Genomic DNA, 21,563 nt, shown 5'->3' on the forward strand with positions numbered 1-21,563 from the left:
CTTTAAGCTCTACATCATACTAACCTTTGACAGTATTTTATATATGCTGTTGGCCATCTACTTTGATAAAGTTTTGCCTGGTGAGTAGAAGTGTTAGGGAAACAGTATGAATCTACTTGCACTGTTTTCTCTAACCCTCCCCTCTCATAGAGAATGAGGTGCTGAAGGAGCAGTGGGACAGAGCTGAGAAAATTCTAACCTATGTGGAGCAGCAAAAAATATGTGACCAGTAATCTGATCAGATTGTGGAACAGCATCTTGATGGAAATGTGCTGTGCAACATTACCTGAGGGGCTGAAAACTAAAATTGCCATACTTGTGAGGAAGAAACTGTTGGGCAGAATCTTTTTTTCCCAGAGGCTGGAAGCGTATAGCTACCTAAATCAGCTGTGCCTCAGAAACAACCTCCAAAAGGAACTCTAAATGCTGCTGTGAGGCACTGAGATCCCTCACATCTACCCCAGCAGACCTAACCACTGGGTTTTAAAAGGATGTTGTAGGACTTTGGCTTAGAATGCTTTAAAAACAAGTAAAGAGGTGATTAATGGGATCTTTGCTGTGATTTGCGGTGTTGCCTGCGTGCATTTACAGATACGGACAAGTGGGCAACTTTGATCGCAGTAATCGCCAACCCTTCTGTTCTGCCAAAAGCTGTTCATTCTGGGCCTGTAAAAGATGAGATGGCTGAATATGGCATTTATCAACTGTGAATAGGCATATAGCAATTTTGGAGTGATATTTTACCTTTTTTTGTTTCTGAATTAGGCAAATATGGAGTACAGTATCCTCCTTCTTTCTTCCTGAAACCATCATACTGGTTCCAACGCAAGAGCAGATACACAGGGGAGAGAGCTGGCAATGGCAACAGCCATGGACCTCTCTTCGGTAATAATGAGGAACCGATGCCCCCAGAGTTTAATGGGAAGGAAGCAATCAGGTAAAGACTCTTGTAGGCGTGAAAAACAACTCCTACATATTTTATCTGAGTCTAGATAGAATAGCCACTATTGCATGGGTGAATGTTAGAGTGAACTGTCTAAAATACAATAAGGTCAATGGCTTGATTTTCTTCTTTTGTCACTTCCTCTGAAATCAGAGATGTTCCTATTGCTTGTAGTGGGTTTTAATTTGGCCTGCTGGATGTGTGGAGCACTCTGGAGTTCTCGTTGTCCCTTATGTCACTATATTGAGAAAAACTGGCGGCAGTTTATACTGCAAATGGAGGGTTTGTTCAATGTGTCGTTCTTTCCCTGTGGGTACTTTTGGACATTTATTGGATGTACCATCCTCTGGATCTAAGCACTGTGCGGGGCATGCAGCATCTGCTCCTGGTTGTGCCAGTGATTTACCTGCTGCTTAGCAATTTCCTCCTTGCAGAGCAGCAGCAGCAGTGAGTCTGTTCCCTTTTGCTGTCATCTTTAAATTCTACGGATGAAGTGTGTTGAATAAAATACTGTTGTTTGCATCCTTATGGAATTAGTTTGGCCCACTGCTTTTGCTGCCCAAAATGACTGAAAAGTAAATGTGTACCTGCTAAAATAATACATGCATCATTGTAGATGCTCCAGGGAAAGGAAGGAGGGCAAGCGCAGGGGTGGAAAAGAGCTAAAGGAACTTTTGCAAAGGTGTTTAACTCAAGTGCTCCTAAGTTAGGAAATGAAAGAAAAGGGCTTTGTGTGCTGTGGCCATCAGACCCTGTTGCACATGTGCATTATGATCGCCTTTGATCTATGTGCTGTTTCATTCCCTGTGGCCTCCTACTTCATTAATCATTTGTTGAGTTTGGCTTTCAGGCTTTTTGCCATCATTTAGAAAACACCAGTAATTAAATCTGCTTTCTAAGAGATGAATTCTGTAAAGCAGTTTTTTCATGAAATGTACTAACCCCTGATGATGACAAGCAGAATCAGTTTGAGGAGGAGGTTGAGAAATAGCCTTCCAATAGTTTTTGTAGGTTACTTCTAGGCAGAAGAAATGCGCTAGAGTTGCGAGATTCAGTAGTAACAGCTTGCTTGCCTTTCCTTTAGACTAAACAATATTAAAAAAACATACAAAAAGAAGGACAAGAGAACAGAAGCTTTAAGAGGTAAGAGGGGTTTTATAATGTTTTAATTTCACTTTTCACTATTTATGAATCAAAACTGTTTTGAGATGTTTTGGATGTACTTAATTCTGCCTTCAGCACTATGACGTTAAAATACATTGTGCAGTGGTTATTTCTGCTGGTGTGGTTATTTGCAGATTCCTGAAAGTGCGTTTTCTTATTTTCCTGTTCACTCCAGAAAAATTATTACTTATTGATTTTTGCGATAGCAGGAGTTTCCTCAAAAGCTGTGTATTTACAACCATAAACCGTTGTGTAAAAACACCCCAACCCTCTCAACATGTAAACTAAATTGCGAAGATGCAACCCATGCTTTGGGATCTGTTTTTTTGCCTGTCGTCTTCAAAAGAAATGACACTCCTCCATCATACTTAGTAATAAACTACAGGTACAAATATATTTCCTTCAGACTTTCATCCCAATATTATCCTATTTCTATTCTAGACTTGTCCTTGAAGGTTTATGAAGGCCAGATCACCGCATTACTTGGTCACAGCGGATCTGGAAAAACTACTCTATTAAATGTGCTCAGTGGATTTGCCCAGCCTTCAGCAGGTAAGATGATGGACCCATATGCTGAAGATGAGAAGCTGTTTGGCTTTCAAGTGTACTAGGGTGAGGAAACAAAAAAAAAAAGAAAAAAGCAGCAGCTTTTTCTTGGGTTGTTCAGTCTAGCTTGTTGTCAGTGCAGACTGTTCTGTCATCAGATGCTTCAGGACGACTATCTCCCTCGTGGATATACTCGGGTGTGCAAGCACACACAGATGGTTGTTTCCCATCTGGATGTCTGATGTTTTCCCTGAGCTGCATATCTACAGAAAATATATTTTAGTTCCTAGGAGAGATTTGGTGCTCTGAAATATTTTTGGCTAGTATTAAAATCTTTGGACAACAGAAGTTATTTTGCCCATCTTATTTTATTTTATTTTTAACATCTGAGAAACAGCCATGATCTTGGATTTAATTGCAAAGGTATGAATACAAAGCAGTACACTTTTCCCATATGACTGGTAAAAACTGCACATTATAAAATTTGTTTCGTTTATTCCTGTGTACAGGTTCTGCAATGATATACAACTACAAAGTATCTGAAATAGATGATATGGAAGGAATTCAGGCAATCGTTGGAATTTGCCCACAAATAAATTTACATTTTGAAGCCTTAACAGTGAAGGAAAACCTGAGAACTTTTGCTCACATCAAGGGGATTCACAAGAAGGAGGTAGAGCAAGAGGTTGGTATGTGTTTGATGACTGACCTCTGTTTTACAGCATCTTGAAGAGTTTGTTGAGGTAGATATATGAAAGATCACCAGTGTTTTGTTTTTGAAAACAAGACTAGCCCTAATTTAGGGGACAAGTGCATTTTATTTCTCTCTTATTCCCATATGGTAAGAGTTAGCAGTCTGGTTTGCAATGTTTTTCTCAGTGCAAATCCATTTAAAGCAGTTAAGTTTAAATCTCAAAGTTATACTCTTGTGTACTGTCTGTAACTCCATATGAAACAAAAAGTGCCTCATATCTTGGAGCTATTGTAGCAGGCTCAGATGGTACTTCCCAATGTGTATTTTCAGCACACAGTCTCCAAACCTTGAAGCTGAAGTTTGGCCTTTGTTTTTGTATATTGCCAAGGTGCAGAAAGTTCTGGCAGCGTTGGATCTCACCAATCATCAGGACGTCCGTGCCAATACTCTGAGTGAAGGACAAAAAAGAAAATTGTCCCTTGGAATTGCAATTTTAGGGAATCCAAAGGTAGGGAGCAGATCATATTTACGCATGCACAAAGGTTTAATGTGTAGTTTTGCATTTTGATTTGGCACAGACAATTGTACTTCTTTTCTCTTGGCACTCAAAAAATCTGCTGACCTACTAATTCATTTGATTGTCAAAAGGAACAAGGAATCTAGGTCAATGAAAATAGTGTTTTAAACAAAAAGGGTAATATTAAATCAGGAGAAAGAGCAATAGAAATGGCAGTCATTTGGGGTTGAATTTTACCTCTAGAATGAGTTTTTCAAAAGCATTCAACTAGAACTGTGTAAACATGGAAATGCTGGCTTGGACACCCAGGAACACAAAGGTCTGATCTCTCTCACCTTTGCAGGTCTTGCTTTTAGATGAGCCAACAGTGGGGTTAGATCCCTCCTCCAGGCAGCGGGTGTGGCGTCTTCTGAAGGAACATCAAGCTAATCGTGTGACACTCTTCGCTACCCAGTTCATGGACGAGGCTGATATTCATGCTGGTGAGCTCAGATTTTCCTGCTGTGGTTGAATATGATTTGGAAGTGAGGTCTCCCCATTGCAGAGCAGCACCTATGGAGTCCTGATGAGATGCAGTCTGTGCTTGCTAGACAAGTTTTATCTGATAGCAGCTACCCAACCTGGGTAGCTAGATAAAAGGTAGATAAAAGCAGGCTGAAGTACTCTTCCAAGACCTTGCAGTTTACACTCTGCTTCAGTATGAAGCAGTTGCGTTGCATCTGAACTTGCTACTAGCAGCGCCCAAGCAAATCAGTGATATTGTCTGAATCAATAGCTGTCCTGTTTCCTTATTGCTCTTGAACTGCACGGGAAATTTTCTATAAGCTGTAAGAATGCATAATTAAGAGCAACCATGGTGTTTAGGAGAAAGGCAGACAACTTTAAAGAACAATAACAGTAAAACTCAAACTTCAGTACTGGTTTTACTCCTCTCAACTTCATTATCAAAATAACTGTGTTCAGAAGGAGCTGAATGAAGCTGGTCTATTATACTGTTGTAAATCCCACTTAAATCCTTTGTATTCATACTCCTTAGATCGGAAAGCTTTTCTCTCAAATGGGAGATTACAGTGTGTTGGCTCATCTCTTTACCTGAAGAGAAAATGGGGAGTTGGCTATGATTTAAGGTAAATCCTTCTCTTTTTGATCCTCACTTACTTCTATGAAAAACTTCTAGCTGACATGGTATTTGCTCATAGAGTCTGTCTCTTACAGAGTTTCCATATAGAGAAATAGAAATCTTGACAATTGATTTTAGAAGGCTCTAAGGCTGCCAAAAATATCTTGCTTTGGATAGCAAGCTGCTTTTCTTTGGACTCAATCCTGAAAGCTCTGCATATGCAGCTAAGATGACTTTGCAACCTCCTAGCAGCCAAAAGGGGACCAGAAAAAGATGAATTGCAATTTCCACATGCTCTGTGATGCCAGTGACATACAGTGGCTTTAAGATAAAGTTACTTTCCTTTGGATTTTAATTTGTGTTTTTGGTTTGGCATTGCTGGCCAGATTCTTTATTTTAACCTCAACTATTTCTTATATGAATGGTAAAAACAGGGGCACCGCAGAGCCGGAAAAGGCCTATAAAAATTCCCACTGAAGTATTGCCTAGATTTGGAGTTTTCTCCATGCCTTGAAGAACAACTGCTGTTTTAGTATTTTAACTGGATGAAACATGCATTTTTTTTTTTATTGAATGACTCAAAATTTGCTTCTTCATACAAACAGGATGCACGTCAATGACCTATGTGACCCTGACGTCATGTCATCCCTGGTCAGACAGTACATCCCTGATGCCGTGTTCAGAGGACGGAAGGGGGATGAACTGTGTTACATGCTACCTGCGGAAAACATGGATGCCTTCCCAGGTAACAAAAACTTGTAGCTGCGCTGTGGTTATAAAGGGACACTAAGTGGTGGGAAAACCAGAAAGCAAAGCTGCTGAGAAGGTCATGCTTATGTTCCCTTATCTGTACAACAGATGATTAGGGGGCCCAGAGCTGCATAAATACCTGCTTTAAAGAAATCCTCTACTGAACATGCTACTACTAATACTGCAAGTTAAAAAAAATAAAATCTACCAACTAATCTACAAACTAAAATCCACTGTCTTAAAAGCCTGGACTTCCAATGACTCTTCTGTGGTTTCAAGACAAGATTTTTGTTTGTTTGTTTGTTTGTTTTTTGTGCCAGGAAGGCCTGTGGTAATTGAGAACTCTGAATTTTATACTTCTTCTCTCTTACCTTTAAAGAGCACAATAATTTTGCTGTGGCTTTTAAATTATGGAGATGAATGGGTTTGAAGCCCAGAAAGTACAGTGATAATCATGCTGTGTTTCTGCTCAGCACTAGCCTCGGTCCCTGGGTTGCATCTGACTGTGCTGTTTCTGTTGCACAGATCTGTTTGGCCATCTCGACAGCAACCTTTTGCAGGGGGTTGTTAATTACGAGGTTAGCAGGGCGACTCTGGAAGATGTTTTCCTGAAGCTGGAGGGTGAAGAAGCTGTTGTTCAAGAAGGTAAAATATTGAGTCTAATTTGCAAGCTTTACATGATTAAGATTCCAAATATATATTTTTTTTTAACTGAATCCATACTGAGTTTCTGTTAAATGTGACTTTTAATATTTTTCATGGAGTCAAGAGTAGCAGTTACATTAAAAATTCAGTTTTCTTTTAGTGACAAATACCTTTCCAGAGAAGGTATCGTTCAATCTCAATTTTCGCAGGCTTTTAAGTATGAGAATTGAAGAATGATGTTGTAGCAACTCTGAGAGCTACACTGCCCAGGCTGGGAGACAGGAAGAGATAAACTTGTCAGAGAGCAATTTGCAAGACCAGTTAAGATGTTGTATACGTAGCCATATGAGCCCAGGTTCAGCTAATGTGAATTCACTCATATGAACTATGCTCTGTATAAATTAGCACCCTTTTTCTGTGTTGTCATTTCTTTTCTTGCTAGAAATGAGTGTTCCTAAATCTAGAACAGAAAATCTTTGATTGTTCAGGTTTAAAACGTGTCCTTTGAAACTCCTTTGTAGAAGATAGTGGTTTTAGTAATGAACATGCAGAAGATGGAGAGTGCTTTAACTTTGAGGAGATGGACCAAAGTCTTCTGACGCTTTGGGAGAGAGGGAGAGCCGTAGTAAGCGGCATGGAGCTGTGGAGACAACAAGTTCGTGCGATGGCAAGAGTTCGCTTCTTAAAGCTGAAGCATGAAGGAAGATTATTCAGGTCCTTGTAAGTATGGGAGCTCGCTCTTAGTTTGTGGCATTAATACCTGTAAAAGTATCTGAATATACCCTTGAGTGACTGAGAAAAGGCTTAAAAACTGATGGAGATTATTTGGGAACTAAGAATTAGCTGGAAATTGTTTTTTAAAAATACAATAATAAGGGCATTTAGAACCTCTTGGTAGGACTCTGAATTATTGAAGTTTTCCTTTCTTGAATCTCCTATTGCTTTTCTCTGCATATATCGCATAACTGTCATATGTGAAAGGTAGAATGCTTCTGGACCCATTTTTGGTCTGTTTTTTCATCTAGATTGCTATTCTTTGGAGTATTTATCTTTCCTATGATTATCATTGTTATTGGAATTCAGCTGTTTGACAGCTTCAATAACTGGGAACTGACTGCTGGTTTGTATTTTCTTCCCACTGAAGAGAGAACTCATATTAAGTCAACAAATCTTCTCATCTTCAATGACACAGGTGAAAGAAGAATATGTGATGTTGATTTTTCTGTGTGTTTCTTCATACCTTTGTGGCTTTGGGAGGTGTTTTCTTTTGAACAAAAGCAAATCTAATTATAATATGATAACTGAAAACCCCAAATTTAAAAGACTGATTTTAAAGTAAGGTAATGAAATTAACTACACAAACAGTAATGAAATTAACTACTCAAACATTTACTGTGTTTAATCAGTTCAATAAAAATTGAAAAGATAATAAATATCACTTTGCTCATATTCTGTATGATATGTTTTTTAACATCCTTCTCCTTTGTTTTATGAGTAGGAAGTTGTCTGTAAGAAATGGTGTATATGAAAACCTTCCAATTATTCTAATTTCTGCTCTTGGCTTGATTTCAGGATCAGAAATTGAGGATTTCATTCATGCTTTGAAGATTCAAAACATAGTGCCGGAAATAGCTATTGAGGAAAACATCACAAGTATGCCATTGTATAATGGAGCTATAAAAATATCCCTGGAAGGAAAGGTGAGTGATAGTTTTTCTTCCTTCATTCTCTACGTCAACAGGATTCTCTGAAATGTGTTTAAACGAGGCACAGTAAAATGCAAAGATCAGAAAAGGGGAAAACTCTTATTTGACATATTAGATGTTATCAGTAATTCTGTTTGTGGGAAGCTGAGATTATATTTGGTTAATAAATGCCTGATGTTGGCTCCAGCTCTGTCCACATGGCATAGCAGGACCTTGAGGCAGGTGCTCCCCAGTGTTCGGAGGAGTGACACTTTCACCGGTGTTCATTGCCATTAATCCACCTGTGACCTTCTGCAAAGTGTATCAAGTCCTCCTGTCCTCAGTGCAAGAGGAATAGGGATACTGGGAAAACTTTCCCTGCCCAGAACTATGGCTCTGCAGGCAGCATGGCAGCCACCATGGCAGCCCATGGGCAGCTCTGCCCATCCGTAGGATCTCTCCCAGATGGCATGCAGGATTGAAGGTTCAAGCTGCACTAGCTCTCTGTTCTGCCTCTGAGATTTCTCTTCAATGTCCTCCGTCCTCCCAGAAAAAAATGAAACTTCTCTCCCTGGAGTCATTTAATCCCTGGAAGCTTTTTATTTCTGGGAGAAAACGTGTTCTTTCCACTGTCGGCTTTTTTTTTTTTTTTTTTTTTTTACAGTAGCCTTTAAAGAAGAGTATTAAGGTTGTGCTGCTCTCCAAAAGTAGTTGTCTTTACCCATCTTTTTGCTAATGATTACTCTTAGTATGCTTTCAGATCTCAGTGTTCTCACTCTTTCAAAGAATGTGGTTGCATTTATCACTCTTTTTCCCTAAAATCCTCACTAGAGTTAGCTCTTCCTCCCAAATCTCATAGGCATGAAAGTAATGTCTTTTGATCTTATGTCTTCAGCACTACCAGTACACGATCATGTGCAGTACAGAGCCCATCAACTGTTATCCAGTGCTCATGAATATCCTCAGCAACACTTTCTTAAGACTCTTCAATTCCACAGCACGTATCCGTATCTGGAGTAACCCCTTTAATAATGTAAGTGTCCCACCTTTCTCGCTGGAAATTATTAGAAATAGTTAGCAAACTGAAGCAGTAAGGACTGGATGTGTGGACTGAAAGGTGGGTGGAAACCTAGCTGGACCAGCGAGCTCCAAGGGCTGTGGTCAGCAGTATAAGTCCAGCTGCTGGCCAGTTACTGGCATTTCTCGGTGGTCATTACATAGGTTACTTAGAGAATTCCTTTCTCTAGTTGTTTTTAAGTGCTCCATAGGGTTTCAGTGCCAGGAGGTAGGAGAATAGCACTAGTGCTTTCTAAGCCCCATCTTGGTTTAGCCTCCATTTGGCAAGCATCAGCATCAAAAAGGATGGTCTCTATCGTCAAAAATTCACAGTAATTAAAGTACTTCTCCCTGAAAATTTTAGGAAGCTAAATGCTTCTGTTTATTGCCTTGTTTTGTGTTCTTAAACACAAATGATTTACCATAAATACTATTGTCCCATTGTGCCTTTAGTTGTGCTATAGCACTTTGCCTGTGTGTCCCGTGGCACATGCCGGTGTGATGAGTATTGATTGTGCTAGCTATATTTTTCACTGGGGAAGTGTTGATTATTGATAATTTCTGAAACGTGAATTTTTATTCCACAGCTACAAAACCCAGCTACAGTGCGTGAAATTTTTTACATCTGTCTCATCTACATGCTGATTTTGACTGTTGGTTTGCCTTCTCACTTTGCAGTGAGCAGCATGGATGATTACAAGGTAAAAAGCATGCACTGAAAGTGATCTTATACAAGGAGAAATGAATGCAAATGTGATGTCTCTGGGTAGATTTTAATTTCATGGCTTTGTTCTGTAATTTAAGAATCTTAGGAAGAAAAAACAAAAGGAGTTGGTTTTGTTTGAAGGCACTGGGGAGATGCAGCATACGTGTCTACAACACAGTGCTTTCCGTACTGGAGGCCTCTATATGAACAGTGTCTCTACAGAGTAGTCTGGCCAGGGTTACTAATCTGGGGACCTGGAAGAAATACAGCCAGGTGAACACAGCATTGTGTCAAAGCTCATTAGCTTTCATCTCGGAGAATTACCTGGGGCCCAGAACAATTTTCTGTCAATTAATTTTGGAGTTGGAAAGTCGTTTGGGTTTTAGTTGTTTTTGTTTGTTTGTTTGTTTGTTTGTTTTCCTCTGGAGTTAGCTCGGGGCTCTGAATGCTGAAGTCCTGCCTCTGGGCATTCAGCTTCCACTGGCAGGTAACTTCGGTATCTCCTGGGTGTTTGTGATCAGAAATAGCACTAGTCTTTCTCTTCTCGAGCTAATTTGATTTAGATTTTCACGGTGACGTGTTCCAATATTCTGTATGAGGGAGCAGAGGGAGAAAAGAGGGTGATTGGAGGAAGAGGGTGAGCAGGAATGGATTTTTTCATCTCTGTTTCCTTGAGCTGTTTCCAGAGCCGCACCAGCCAAGCTGGAGGCCTCGTGATACAGCTCTGCTGAAGTGCTTCCCTTTCCCCTTTGCAGATCAAGGCTCGCACCCAGCTGCGGCTCGCTGGGCTCGTCCCCTCGGCATACTGGTGTGGGCAGGCGCTGGTGGACGTCTCTCTCTTCTGGGCCCTCATCAGCCTCATGTTTGGGATCCTGATTTTGTTCTGTCACGCCAACATCTTGAATGCCACTGTGATTATTTCTTTGGTAAGCTTGAACGCCTTATTTGCTGCAAAACAGTCAGCTGCATACTCCCCTCTCTTATTTTACGGCAAGTTTCCTCAGCAACAGCATCGTCGTCATTTGTTGTTCATCTGCCATCTCAGTGCGCACTGTGTTCGTCAGCTCCACTTACTCACCACGTCTGACTACACCTCTAAGCTGTTGTCTCAGGGTGTTTCTCGGTACGGTGGGAATCACTAAGCTGTCCTCACGCTGAGATGCCATTCAAAGTACTTTGATCTAGAAGCGTTCAATATTTTAATTGAAGTGAACAGCTGTAGACAGATTTTACTTTATTCACATCCATCTCCTTGTCACTAATACCGATCTCTTTCTCTAGATTTTTTGCATCATTGGTTATGGAGCATCTCTTGTTCTACTCATCTATTTAATTGCATTTAGATTCCGCAAGGGACGGAGCAATCGTTATATTTGGTCTTTCATCCTTATTCTGGTAAGTGAAGTGAGTCTTCACTCTGTGATATTTGATTTACACATCAAATTTGGTTTTACTCCAAGCATACAGATATTGACCAGAATAACCAAAATCAATGACAAACTGGTTTTTAACAACAGCTTGTGAAATTTTGAAATATTTTTTCTGCTTTATTTTAGATTACCTTGATTTTCTTTTTCTTTAATGACCAAGAAGAAACAACCTTTTTGATCTTTTCTGCCTTGATTCCCGTGTTTCCATTGCTGGGCTGGTTCATCTTCTCTGTATCTGTAAGTAAACATATTCTACTAAAGTAAATACAGCTGCTTCATGGCACGACCTAGAAAGAAAGGTGTGCTATACTCATGTAAATGCAGCATTTCCAAAATTCCTTGTCCCAAAATGCCAACTGGCCAAGAGACAAAAGAGTGAGAAAAGACAACAAAGAAATCATTTGGACTGAGAAGTAAGGGAAGTGACCAAAATTTGAATTGTTCGTTCTTTAGAGTTTTGCTTGATTTGGATTTTTTGTTTAATTATAAAAAGCTGTTATAATCTACCTTGTACTTTGGCAGATAGACTAGCATGAGAAGGGGAAGGGAGTGGGGATGAAGGAACTGGAGTGGTGGGGAGAACTGACCAAAGGAAGCGAAAACACTGGCAGGAGAGAAGTGTTGATGGAAAAGATTAATCTAATTTAGCTAACTTGGGGCACCTGAATTTTAGCTGTAACCATAGAAGCTGTAGGTCTTTGGGGTAGTATGAACCCAAAAAGATAGGTGCAGAACAAGCCTCCTTAATACTGCAAAAAAACCTAAATCTTCCTACATCCCAAACTTACTTTGATCCTACTCTGTGGTATATAAACGACATTTTAAACTGCACGGGGCTGGAGCAATGCGGCTAAGGAGCTCTGGTACCTCACTGCAAAGTGCAGTACGCGTGGGGCAGGATGGGAGGTAGCGGAGTTGAGCACCCTTGCACTCTTTTCCCCAGGCAGCTGCTTTTTGCCACTAAGCATACTGGTTGCACACTGTGGGGCCTCTCTTATGTGCTGAATGTCCACTTTCATCCTGCACAAATGGAGCCATACTAGGGAGTTTTTCTAATCAACTTTTTTTTTTTTTTTTTCCCTGTAGGCAATAAGTCATCCTGAGATATGGAGTAACATCTTTGTAGTGGCCTTTGCAGTAAGGAGCAATTTGATGGTTATTTTGTAAAAGATTCTTGTTCTAATGTGATACACTTGGCACAGGGTATACATGTCTCTTCCGATCAATAAAGCATGGCATGGTAAAAAGTTTAATATGGAATGAAGGGGAGGTAGATCCAAGGAGTCAAGGGTTTGTCTCTCATGTGCCCATAAAATGCTATACCATACATGGAAAATGATGAGGGGTTAAATGGAGCTCATGTATAAAGCAGAACTTGGGCAGGCATTCAGACATGTGAAAAGTTGTTATTAAAGAACTAACAGTGTAATGCTGCTTCTTCAAAAGAAAGATGTGGTCTCTGATCCTGTAAGATACCTCAAAAAGAGTCCTTTGGAGTGCCGATCGTTTGAGCTAAAACTGCAGCATTAAGTCAAGGCTTTTGTAAATGATCTGCCAATGGGATGGAAATGTATGTGAAGCTTCCATTTAACTTCTTTCTCCGAGCTTTAATTTAGACCTACGTGATCTTTTCAGTATCTAAAGTAAATGAGATAGGTCTCAGCATCCCTTTACAGTTAAAATTAATCAAATATAGTATTGCTTGTCTCCATACAAACCTAATTCGTTCTTGCTTTTTAGCCTTATGTCCACTGTGTGATTTTTGCTTTTTTCCTTCGCTGTTTGGAGACGAGATATGGAGGAGCAGTTATGAGAAGCGATCCCATCTTCAGGTCTGTGCCAAGCAGGGAAGTGTCTGTGTCCTTCGAGGGCCAAGGCTGCGTTGGTGTCCCCGGTGGGCTCAGGCCCTCTGAGCTGGGCAGTGCTCTCGTTGCTTATTTCTGACAGCAGAAGTTACTTTTTAAAGTTTAGAAAAGTGAGAATAAAGCAGAAATTTTAGTTTTAACCAGTTTGCTGGGGTGGGTGGAGCAGTTGAGAACTAAGGGAGGAATTTTGTATTCCTTTGGGTCGCTGCTGTTTTAGATTTAGCTTGTGGGAGCTTCCCAAAATGTATCTGAGGACAAATTCTGGTTCAGTATGTTGCAATATAAAGTCAATTTTATTACAGTGTACTAGAGAGAATTAATAAATGTTTATTTGTTTGTTTATTTTTATTCACAGTTGTGATTTCAGGACATTTCACTGTAGTTGGCTGAATTAATAATTATAAACTGAAATCAGGCATTCAAACCTCTTTTCAGATTCCTCAGTATTGTTCTCAGCAGGACAGGCAGTTTCTCTAAAGCTTTATCAAGCCAGGATTATTCACTAAGTGCTCTCTGATCATCTGATTTTTTAAAAGTATTTAATTGTCAAACATTAATAAATGTGAATCAATTAGGAGTTAGATGCCTAAATAGCTTTAATAACCTGGGTTATATATGTTATTCCTTGGGCAGATTGTTGGCATGTGGTGAGCAGGGGAATAGTAAATACTGATTGAAGAAAAGCTAATGCTAACACTTTTTCTCAAGTGTATCACTATGATTTGCCCTCCTCCCCTCCACGAATAAATATTTGAACAAATACTGTCTGAGGAGCAGCTCCCTTAATTCAAATAAATGATGCAGGGTACTGTACTGGCATTACTTTGGGAATGAATTTGTAAAACACTCTTGGAAGTGATTCACGGTGTGCACCCGTTCTCCCCCGCCGCTCGTAGGATACACCGCGGGAAACCGGTCGCTTGCCAGAACAGGGACCATCCGGGAGAGGAAGCTGCAGAAGTTCAAGCTGAAAGGGAGAGAGTTCGGAGCATGATAGCGTCGCTGCCACAGGAAGAGGTAAAACCACTGTTGCGGGTTGTTTCCTTTCTCCTGCTCCATGTTCTGGTCTGTCTCTGCTCTCTTAGTTTATGCACCTGTGTTTACTGCTCTCTTGATTTCCACGCGTTAACCTTGCAGTGGAGCTCGCCAAGGCCCTAGCAGCAGAGGGAGTTAGCGCAGGGAAGACTAGAACTGGATTTTTATTCACATTCTACTACTCTTCTGTTTTTCTATTGTTGTGTTTCCTGGATTTTGAATTTAGTGTCTTTCTCTTTAGAGAGTCATACATAATGGCAGGAACATATGAGCTGTCTCATATGATAGCAAGACGGTTTTTTATTTCCCATTTTGTCTCTACGCAGGATCCAGTTATCATTGTCAACAGTGTGCGCAAGGAATATGAAGACAAGAAAGCCAGCTCCTTTTTAAAGAAAAAAAAGAAAGTTGCTGTCAAAAATCTCTCTTTCAGCGTTAAAAAAGGTTCAAGTGCTTTGCTGCAACCCTTGTAAATGACTGTCTAATGTGAGGGTCATGTTTGGAGACCATGTTTTTGTTAGAACTTTCTAATGTGTAACCAAGCATCAGGCACACTGTGTCTTGCGTAGGTTCTTGCATTCATGGGTTTAATTTTCTGGGATAAGTTAATGAATACCCCTTTATTCTACTGTAGTTTTAGATACACAGAGGGGGGAGTCTCATTAATAATTCCTGCATATTTGTTGCAGGAGAAGTATTAGGTCTGTTAGGGCCTAACGGAGCTGGGAAAAGCACAACTATAAGTATGATTTCTGGAGACATAACGCTGACTGCTGGGGAGGTAAGTGATTCCTTTGGAGCAGTTGGTAGATAACCTTAATATTGATAAATGAAGGATGTGAAAAGGCAGAATGGCAATACAGCCTTGTAGTCAGGGAATTTATATATACACAACCTTCAACAGTTACAGAAATAAAAAGAAAATGTTGATGGCTTCAAAGCACATTCTAGTTTTCATTAAAACTAATATAATACTCTTAAGAGTTTGAGCTACACAAAATTTTCAATGTGGATTTGAAGCCCGTCTTGAAATTTTGTAAGCACTATAAGAAATGTTGACATCTTAGAAAATAACAGTCATTATAAAGCCTTGCAAAGCCAGGAAATTGAAAACAAACGTGAATCAAGTTGGGCCAGTAACAATCGATCATTTAATTCTGTGTGTGATGATTAATGAAAAGTGCTGGAGGGAAATACCATTGCTGTTGCAGAATTGGGACTACATATTTGAAATTTAAAAAGTATTACTAGGAGGTAATAGTCTTATATTGGTACTGTTACCCAATGCCTGTGTTTTGTGGTAGTAAGCACCCTAGGTTTGGTGCAACACCCTCCTAGATTCAGATAAGCAGGTGTCATGACTGATGGAGATGATCAGTTCAGTAGTGCTTAACTGTGTTTTCCATGTGCTTATGAGGTCCACAATTATTCCATGCTACAGTACAGGAGTTAGAGTTTCCAAGAGGGTCAGTTGTTCATGCCAGAACAACCTAGACCGCTCCCAACGGCATGTGTTTGTGCAGGTGCTGATCAAGGGCAGTGATGCAGCTGCCTCTTCTCCAGGGCAGGACAGCCCCGGGCTCCTGGGGTACTGCCCTCAGGAAAACTCGCTCTGGCCAGATCTCACGGTGCAAGAACATCTGGAGACGTACGCTGCTGTGAAAGGGATGAGAAAAGAAGATGCAGCTGTTAACATCAGTCGGTATGAAGCCAAATAATTTCTGTTTTCAGCTCTTCACCTCTCCAGAGCTAAAAGACGGGGAGACATGGAAAGATGGTTTCACTAATAAACCTGGCTGCTGTGAATAAAAGACAGTACCTGCAATGAATTTGCCTCTTTACCTTGGAGGAATGTGACCTCAGATGAGGTCTGCTACATTATAGTATTTGAATCCCTTGTCTGTGGAGATTTTCACCCTAGTTTATCTAGAGAATCTTCAGAAAGCATCTGATCTTGCTTCAGTTTGGGGTCTTTACATTAATAATTCCCTTTCTATGATTAGCCATACTTACTGTCATTCCTGTCTGTCCTGTCCTGTCCTACTGTCGTTCGTGGCATGAGTTTCTGCAAGCATTCCTTAATTTATGAATAGAACTAGGAATATAATCACTAAGTAACCCAAGGTGACAAGTACATTGGTCTTTGATTCCAGGGTTCCTCAGTACCCCTGACTACACTGTTGGCAAATGGAGATATATATTTCTATACTTCTATTCTACTTTCCACAGCATAGCAGAGGCCATGGATCTCCAGAAACGTTTAAAAACAGCAGTCAGGAGACTGTCTGTGGGAGAAGCTAGAAAGGTATGTTAGACTCGTGTTTCGTGATTGACCAAATCTCTGCTCCCTCTTTCTCAAATGTGATGTACAAAAACCTTCATGGAGGTTCATGGAGTTACCTGGCTTCTGTATTGGTGTCATCAAGAGCAGAATGGGGTCCTCCACATTGTGGAAGTTTTGTTTCGCTTGGTAGAAATTTTCTTCTTGGAAGAAAGCCGAAACTTCTCTCTTGTATAACCTGTTCATGCATAGCGCTCTGCTAATGAGAGCTCCATAGAGTCAAGAGGGGAGTGAAGGCAGCCTGGCTTTGCTCTATCCCCCCTCATTCAGAGATATTCACTGCTTTCTGTGCCACAAGAGACCCAGATGTGCATTATTATAGCTCTTGCAAGCTGGTTCCTTCTAACACAGAAGTGCGTACAGCAAGTGCATTTCGAGCTTGATTTATTTTCATCAGTATCTTCTGAATCCTGTTTGGCAGGATTCCCCAGTCTCCTCTTTCCCCACTCTCAAGCCATTGTGTTTAATAAATGGTAACCACAAATTGGATTTACCAGGTAATCACTTCTTTGGGCCCTGTAACATGCATCTGCCAGTAAATAGGATGGAAAACCACTCTCAAATCTTTGACAGACTTGGATGTTTGGGAAAAGCTGTCTTTGTAAGATTAAAACGTTAACTAAGAACACCTGGGAGCAGTTTCTGAATCTCTGTTCCTGCTGTATTTTTGAATGAAGAGTTTCGCTCCTAAAAGATTTACAGAAATTAAGACGTACAGGGACAACTCCCTCGTTCTAGTTGCTCAGGCGAGGTGAAAACAGACCTTACCTTGGTGTCCTTCCCGTTTCAGCTGTGTTTCGCGCTGAGTGTTCTGGGTGACCCAACAGTCATGCTTTGGGACGAGCCATCAGCAGGCATGGATCTGAAAGAGCAACACTGTATGTGGTGAGTAGCGCTGTCTTAGCAGAACAGAGACGCGTAATAGACTATGGATTTACAACTGTATCAGAAGAGGTCTGACCCTCGGTACTGTAGTAACCGTTGGACAAGCAAATAGCTTCTGCTTCAGTGGAAGAGTATGTCCGTGTTTTCCCTTTTCCTACTTACACGGGGTACTAGGTACTAAACCCCTTACTCAGCAGGCAGTAAGCCATTACTAGCCATCAGATTTTAGCATAATGATAGCATCATCAAAAAAATAATAGGCTCCAACTGAAACCGTACATTTGGTACAGAAGAAAAAAACTCCCGTTTTCATCAGAGCTTGTGACAAAATTGTGAGTAGGTCAATGAGTTTTTGGAAAGAAAGAACATTCAGCTCTAGTATTTACTGTTGTTACTCTGTTGTTACTGAGGTTTTTTCTGTTTTTACTGTTATTTTTCAACAGCTGCTTTACCTGAAACTGTAAAATTTAGGGAGATGCTGACATGACAAATTGCAATGTAACATTAGCATTCTCATGTCATCTTCAAGCAAGATAACTTCACCTAGGCCAAGGAAAACGGACTCTCTGCTCAAATTATTTTTTTTTTAGTTAAAGCAGGCACAAGAAGTATTTAGTAACTTCTTTCTCCATATCAACTCAATGTTACAGAAGTTGTTCTGAGCAGAGTAAGGAAAACATTGGTCTTTTGTTAGTTAATGGAGATTTCCTTTGCTACTGAAGTCTTTGAAATGGTCATCCATTTTTTTATTATTTTATCATTTCAGTTGGGTTTTGAGGGGAAAAATAGAAGAGGAAGTTTTCTGTAGCTGTTCCTAGAAATAACTGTGATTCCTAGAAATAACTGTGATCGCTTTGTTTCCAGGAGAACAATTCAGAGCGCACTGAGAAGCAAAGAGAGGGGAGCAGTTCTCAGCACACGCTGCCTGGACAAGGCCATGGCGACGTGCGACCGGGTGGCCATCCTGGTGTCGGGGCAGCTACGGTGGGCACTGGGATAGCGTCATTCACTGGGTTGCCTCCAGCTCAGGCACTGTCCTAGTCAATGTTTTTGGTTTACTCTTATTAATCTAATAGAAAATGTTCATTTTGGCTTGATTTGCCCCAAGTGTATAATGAACGTGGTGTAAATAGCTGAAGAATAAGAACTGAAGAGCGGTACATCTGCCGCTTACATCCAGCCATAGCTTTATTTGCTGCTTATGATGGTTAGAGCACTGTTTTCCTACTTCACTCCTCTACAGCTACATCGGTTCAATTGAGGATCTGAAAAGTAAATTTGGCAGGAGTTACTACCTGGAAGTCAAAACGAAGGACGTGAGGCAAAGCGACGTCCACGCCGAGGTGCTGCGGCTCTTCCCCGCAGCGACTCGGCAGGAAAGGTCGGTGCCCCACGGGGCGGCGCGGGGCTGGGCAGCCGGCCACGCACCCTGCAGAGCCGCTGTGCTGCTCTAGCGACTCTGCTCGGTCGTCTGTCTGAGAATACAGTAGCCGTGAGAAGGCTCCTAAACCTTGGTGCTGAGTTACAAACTGATGGAGCTGCTTCTTCTTCTTTTTCTTTTTTTTTTTTTTTTTTTTTTTTTTTTTTTTTTTTTTTGTTCTTCCCTGTAGTAGTAGTTCTTTGCTGGTCTACAAGATACCAGTGGAAAATGTGCTACCTCTGTCCCAGTCTTTCTCCAAGCTAGAAGCAGGTAAAAGGAAACAATCACGTGAGTATGAAGATTGTTTGCAAATTGCTCATTTGGATTTCTTTTTTTTAAGAATTCCTTCTCCATCCTTCCACAGCTAAACAAAATAGCAGGCTTGAGGAGTACAGCTTGTCTTTGCGCACCTTGCAACAGGTAGGGCATGCAAAAGTTACATAGTGTAGAATGAGTTTGAGAGTGTGTCCACGCCCTCTACTTTGGGCTACTTCAGGTGTGATTCACAGCATGCTAGTTAGGAGTCTGGGCTGGGGGTCAGAGGCAAATATCCCAAAAATGTGACTTAACCAGGCTTAAGGGTTGAAAGTGGAATGGGAAAGCCCTTACCACTGTGTGCATACTCAGAGTTAAGAAAGTAGGAATGCACTGTGCTTTTACTATGCTGAAAGTTTCATTTGGTTTATAAAGCATAGTTTATTGCTGTGGAATTTGAAATGCAGGAAAAAATATTGCCAAATTATTGCTTTAATTAGGTTTTTTGGAGAAGAAATAGTTACTGCAATTAAGTGGATAAATGAATATGTAGGGACACTCTTGAAAGTGAGATTTTACTGCTGAAAAGGCATCAGGAAAAGCAGTTAAATTCAAATCTCACTGTACAGTTTGAAGGGGAATTATGATTTCTAAATAAGTCCCAGAAATGACAAACAGGTACTGATACTTTAGAAAAAAGATCAGCCTTTTATAATGTTGATTTAAACCTTGGCAAGTGAGAATGTTGTGCATATGAGAAATGTATCTCATGTAGAATAAAAGAAATAGCATAAGTCTAGTAGGAAAAAAACTGTATAGTCAAGATTAGAAATTAAATTTTCTTCTTCTTTTTTTTTTTTTTTTTTTTTTTTTTTTAATAAAGGTATGATCAGTGTTGGTATTGTCAGGTCCTTGGAAATAACTAGATCATTTCTGTTGCGGTCCATTGCAGGTGTTTATAGACCTCATCAAGGACCCTGAAGAGCACGACCAGGATGCAGCATCCACTGGAGCTCAGGACTGGAGATCACTTCATCCTAGAGCCCTTTAAGCCAGAAAAAAATCTTTCAGTATATTTTATCAGTATTATTAATATGTGTGATTTGATACAGCCCTGGGACTTGGTTATCCATGTCGCAACACATAGAGCTCTGCAGGTTTTTCTGCTGCACTATATATATATATATATATATGTATGTATATATATATGTATATATATATAAATTTTAATAAATAAAACTTTGATTCTCTGCCAAATTAGTATCTGCAGTTCATCTGTACTCCTGTTCAGACTGACTTGTGAGATTTGTTTTGTTGAGGAATAACTCCACCAGAGCAAACTCTACTTCGCAAGTCACCTCACCTAAACAAGCTGAAAGACCATACTCGCTTGCTGGGTGGAGAAGAAGCAGGGATGCTGCTGCTGTGCACGTGGAAGCAATTGGAGGGGGAAATAACGTGTGAATGGAGAGGATGTCTCTTAAAGGGTCACTCGTTCGTGGTGTGCGGAAACTAGAGTTTTAACCTTCTCAGTGCTGAGAAACTTCCCTCTGGCTCGTGTTAGGGGTGGTACTTCATGGTGCTCATGGACAAGTGGAAGTGCTCAGGGCTGTGTTTTGTCCCCGCAAAGCAGCTATCAACGGGTTTCAGGTGCTGTTGGGCCAGCTTGGCCCATCTCCAGCCCCTACCCCTGGGGACATGCAGAGGAGACAGCATGTTAGGTCCTAACCTTTTCTGCCCACTCCTGTTGTTTACACTGAATTTGGGGGCCAGAGGTGAGGAGATGGCTCCTCATCCCTCGAGAGTGCAAAGCTGTTACTTTTTTTTCTCCTGTGTGCTGAGTTCAAAGACTTTGGTGCCAAGAATCTGTAGATGGTCTACACGTGGAGCTGCAGTGCTATCACCACCGAGGCCAAAGCACTGCTGCTCCCTGCTTCTTATGGCAGGGGAAAGACAGAGCCAGAGGAGACTCCCACTGGGTCCCACCTCACCCCTTTGCTCCTCTCAGGAGGACAAAATTTGCAGATGGAAAGCAAACTAATAACCTATCTGTCTGGGCAGCTGGGCATTTCCCTGCATGCCCCAGCACCTTGTTCCTCGACGCCTGCAACCTGCTGGGCTGGGTGGATCTGGGAGCTGGGACCTGCACGGGGCTGGGGCAGCGTTGTCCCTGGAGAGAGGCGCAGCAGCAAGACCCTGACCTGTGCCGCGAGCTGCCCAGACCACGCGGATGCGGGTGTGAGCAATGCAGGGGTGGAAGCACGCGTGGCCAGCGCTGGCAGAGGACGCAGGGGCGGATGCGTGTGCAGGGGCGGATGCGTGTGCAGGCGCAGGCAGAGCGGGCTGGCGGGTACCAGCAGGTGGCTGCAGCGGCTCAGCAATGGAGAAAATTGGAAAGCCACCCCACGCGCCCAGGGAGCTGCTTTTCGTAGGGATCTCCAAAAGCAAGTGTCTTTTTTAAGATAATGAGGAGGGAACTGTCTTTGCTTGAGACTCACTGGAAAAG

The 21,563-nt window shown here is 41.2% G+C and overlaps 1 protein-coding gene across 4 annotated transcripts; it reads left to right on the forward strand.

The window, feature by feature from the left end:
* Nucleotides 1-828: 828 nt before the first annotated feature.
* On the forward strand, nucleotides 829-20,272 carry LOC134148856 (ABC-type organic anion transporter ABCA8-like). 4 transcript variants are annotated; one of them, XM_062591379.1, is made up of 30 exons: nucleotides 829-937; nucleotides 2,028-2,086; nucleotides 2,549-2,659; nucleotides 3,163-3,338; nucleotides 3,736-3,855; nucleotides 4,208-4,346; nucleotides 4,901-4,991; nucleotides 5,590-5,729; nucleotides 6,260-6,379; nucleotides 6,901-7,099; nucleotides 7,405-7,571; nucleotides 7,952-8,079; nucleotides 8,960-9,097; nucleotides 9,708-9,821; nucleotides 10,582-10,752; nucleotides 11,108-11,221; nucleotides 11,383-11,493; nucleotides 12,343-12,393; nucleotides 12,997-13,088; nucleotides 14,018-14,138; nucleotides 14,483-14,600; nucleotides 14,846-14,937; nucleotides 15,680-15,858; nucleotides 16,386-16,461; nucleotides 17,288-17,382; nucleotides 18,247-18,366; nucleotides 18,626-18,763; nucleotides 18,996-19,072; nucleotides 19,167-19,222; nucleotides 20,010-20,272. In XM_062591379.1, the coding sequence occupies exons 1-30, from the start codon at nucleotides 903-905 to the stop codon at nucleotides 20,106-20,108; spliced, it is 3,447 nt and encodes a 1,148-aa protein (XP_062447363.1). In that variant the 5' UTR covers nucleotides 829-902; the 3' UTR covers nucleotides 20,109-20,272. The 4 variants fall into 4 exon arrangements, with proteins under 4 accessions (XP_062447363.1, XP_062447364.1, XP_062447365.1 ...); XM_062591380.1 differs by lacking the exon at nucleotides 18,626-18,763 and having other exon boundaries at nucleotides 18,993-19,072; XM_062591381.1 differs by lacking the exons at nucleotides 14,483-14,600; nucleotides 14,846-14,937 and having other exon boundaries at nucleotides 18,993-19,072.
* Nucleotides 20,273-21,563: the final 1,291 nt, after the last annotated feature.

The sequence above is a fragment of the Rhea pennata genome, chromosome 19 (assembly GCF_028389875.1).
Source record: "Rhea pennata isolate bPtePen1 chromosome 19, bPtePen1.pri, whole genome shotgun sequence".
NCBI classification, from domain to species: domain Eukaryota; kingdom Metazoa; phylum Chordata; class Aves; order Rheiformes; family Rheidae; genus Rhea; species Rhea pennata.

Excerpts from the sequence above, each read along its gene's own strand:
- LOC134148856 (XM_062591379.1), top strand. The coding sequence starts at position 903 with ATGCCCCCAGAGTTTAATGGGAAGGAAGCAATCAG. Across the intron at positions 3,339-3,735 it reads AGAAGGAGGTAGAGCAAGAG|GTGCAGAAAGTTCTGGCAGC; the intron begins GTTGGTATGTGT and ends TATATTGCCAAG. Across the intron at positions 10,753-11,107 it reads CCACTGTGATTATTTCTTTG|ATTTTTTGCATCATTGGTTA; the intron begins GTAAGCTTGAAC and ends CTCTTTCTCTAG.